Here is a 1,884-nt window from a genome sequence, read left to right on the forward strand (position 1 = left end):
CCGGAGCGCCGGAGACAGATATGCAAGATGGCAGAGGAGGGGAAAAGCCAATAGAAAAGGGATATTGCACCTACTTGTGGCCAGTTTCCTTGCCCTGCCTTTGGATCTCATGCTGTGCCCAGTCCTGCAGCCGCTGGTGTGTGGTTGGGGTTTTTTTTTCTTGGATCTTTTCCTTCTTTTGCTCTCCCTCTCCCTCCCTCTTCTCTCTCTCTCTCTCTTTCTCTCTCTCACACATCTCTCACTCTCACACACACACACACACACACACACACACACACACACACACACACTCGGTCTTTCCCTCTTTCACTCCCTCCCTCTCTCCCTTTCTCTCAATCCACACTCGCTATCTCTCCTGCATTGTCAGTTTGGACACCTTCGCACATGCGCGCTAGACGCCCCTCCAACATCTCAGCGCCGCCAAAAAAAGTTTGGAGCGATTTATCACTTTGATTTGGAGATCTTGTCAGATGGCAATCGCCGAGGAGGCGGAGAAAGGGAGCCACGGGGAGGGCGGCGGGGGGCGGGGAGCGAGCGCGGGGAGCCGGAGGGGAGCAGACACCTCGCCCCTCCACCCCCCAAGAAAGGAATGAAAAGACGCAGGCAGAGTATTGATTTCGTGTTGGAATGACCAATAAGCCTCTATCATTATTATTCCTGTGTTTCCCACCATCAATGGCAGGATATTTTCTATACCGTCCACACCAAGAGGCGGGGTGGAGGAGGACTTTTTGAATCTTTCCCGTACTAAGGAGCTCGCAGTACGGGGCTCTCGAAGAATGATCCGGGAGAGAGTGAGAATCATCCTGAACTTCGGCAAATCAGATGCTGCCGCCGCTCCTGCTACTGGAGCTCTTGCGGCTTCTGCTTTCAGAGTTGAAAACAGAATAAGTAACTGTTTCTTCTCGCTTTTAGGTCTCATAGCCATGCTGGTCGTCACCCTTAGACCATTTTAGTGGCCTCTTCCCACCAAGTAGTAATTTTCGCCTTTGAATCCCAGGGCCGGGCAGGCTCCGGGCATTTGATATCCACGACCTCCTGCCTTCCCTGAGGTCGGCTGTCACCTTCCGGCCTCCCTCGCCGCTGCCCCGCGCCTCCCGCAGCAGCTCAGCCTGCCTGCCATTTTCACTCCTTCGCTTAAACCCACAACCTCCGGGGTGGTAAGCAGAAGGAGGTGGGGAAAGCTGTCTCCCACCCTCAAAACATACATGGTTGAAATTTGCTTTTATTACAGGATTTACCAAGGAAGTGGGTAGCAGAAACGTTCAAGGTAGATTCATTTCCAGCTACGTACAGATTTTCTCTTGGTACAACCTCCTTGCGTGAAACAGTTTTGTTCGGGACCTTTCCCGAGCTATTTATGTCCCCCATTAATATCTGTGGCAAATCCTGCCAGACACCATAAAAGAAAATTACAATCTTTTCAGGCTGTGTACGACAACAATACATCCTTGATGTTCAAGTTAAAGAAACGGGAAAAGAAATAAGGTCCTGGTCCTGAGTTTGGCGAAGTCAGGGGAGGGAAGGGGAGATCATTGAGTGCCCAGTTGTACCTGTTGTTGTTTATTGTCAAAACCAGGGCTGGGGCTGTCATTGAGCAAACAGCCAGGTTCGACCCCAAAGGCCATCCATCAATGACTCACAGATATCTTTCTTCGAGAAAATCAAAATTCAAAGGATGTACCACAGCTAAGCATGCCCACCGTTTCTCTTTCTCCAGAGCTGTGTAATTCCGGGGGCGTTTGGCTGTAAGCTACAGGTCCTTGGAGAACCAAGGTACGGGTCCCAAGGGAGACAGAGAAGTGATATTGAAACGTGAGGAAGGGAAGAGGGAGGGTGCAGTGGGAGGAATGGCACAAAGCAGGAGTAAAACAACTTCCACCG

At 51.1% G+C, this 1,884-nt stretch overlaps 1 protein-coding gene across 6 annotated transcripts in view; it reads right to left on the minus strand.

Annotated features, from left to right (window-relative positions):
* The window catches only part of MECOM (MDS1 and EVI1 complex locus), a 578,696-nt gene extending 578,217 nt beyond the window's left edge, over window positions 1-479 (minus strand). For 4 of the 6 annotated variants that reach the window (XM_005886545.2, XM_014533597.1, XM_014533594.1 and 1 more), the window contains exon 1: window positions 75-207. In XM_005886545.2, coding sequence (XP_005886607.1) covers window positions 75-111 — 37 coding nt within the window. In that variant the 5' untranslated portion in view covers window positions 112-207. Of the gene's footprint in view, window positions 1-71 lie in introns of all 6 variants that reach the window. The other 2 variants (XM_005886549.2, XM_014533595.1) reach the window with 2 other exon arrangements.
* Between the last annotated feature and the right edge of the window lie 1,405 nt (window positions 480-1,884).

The sequence above is a fragment of the Myotis brandtii genome, unplaced genomic scaffold (assembly GCF_000412655.1).
Source record: "Myotis brandtii unplaced genomic scaffold, ASM41265v1 scaffold99, whole genome shotgun sequence".
Lineage (NCBI taxonomy): Eukaryota > Metazoa > Chordata > Mammalia > Chiroptera > Vespertilionidae > Myotis > Myotis brandtii.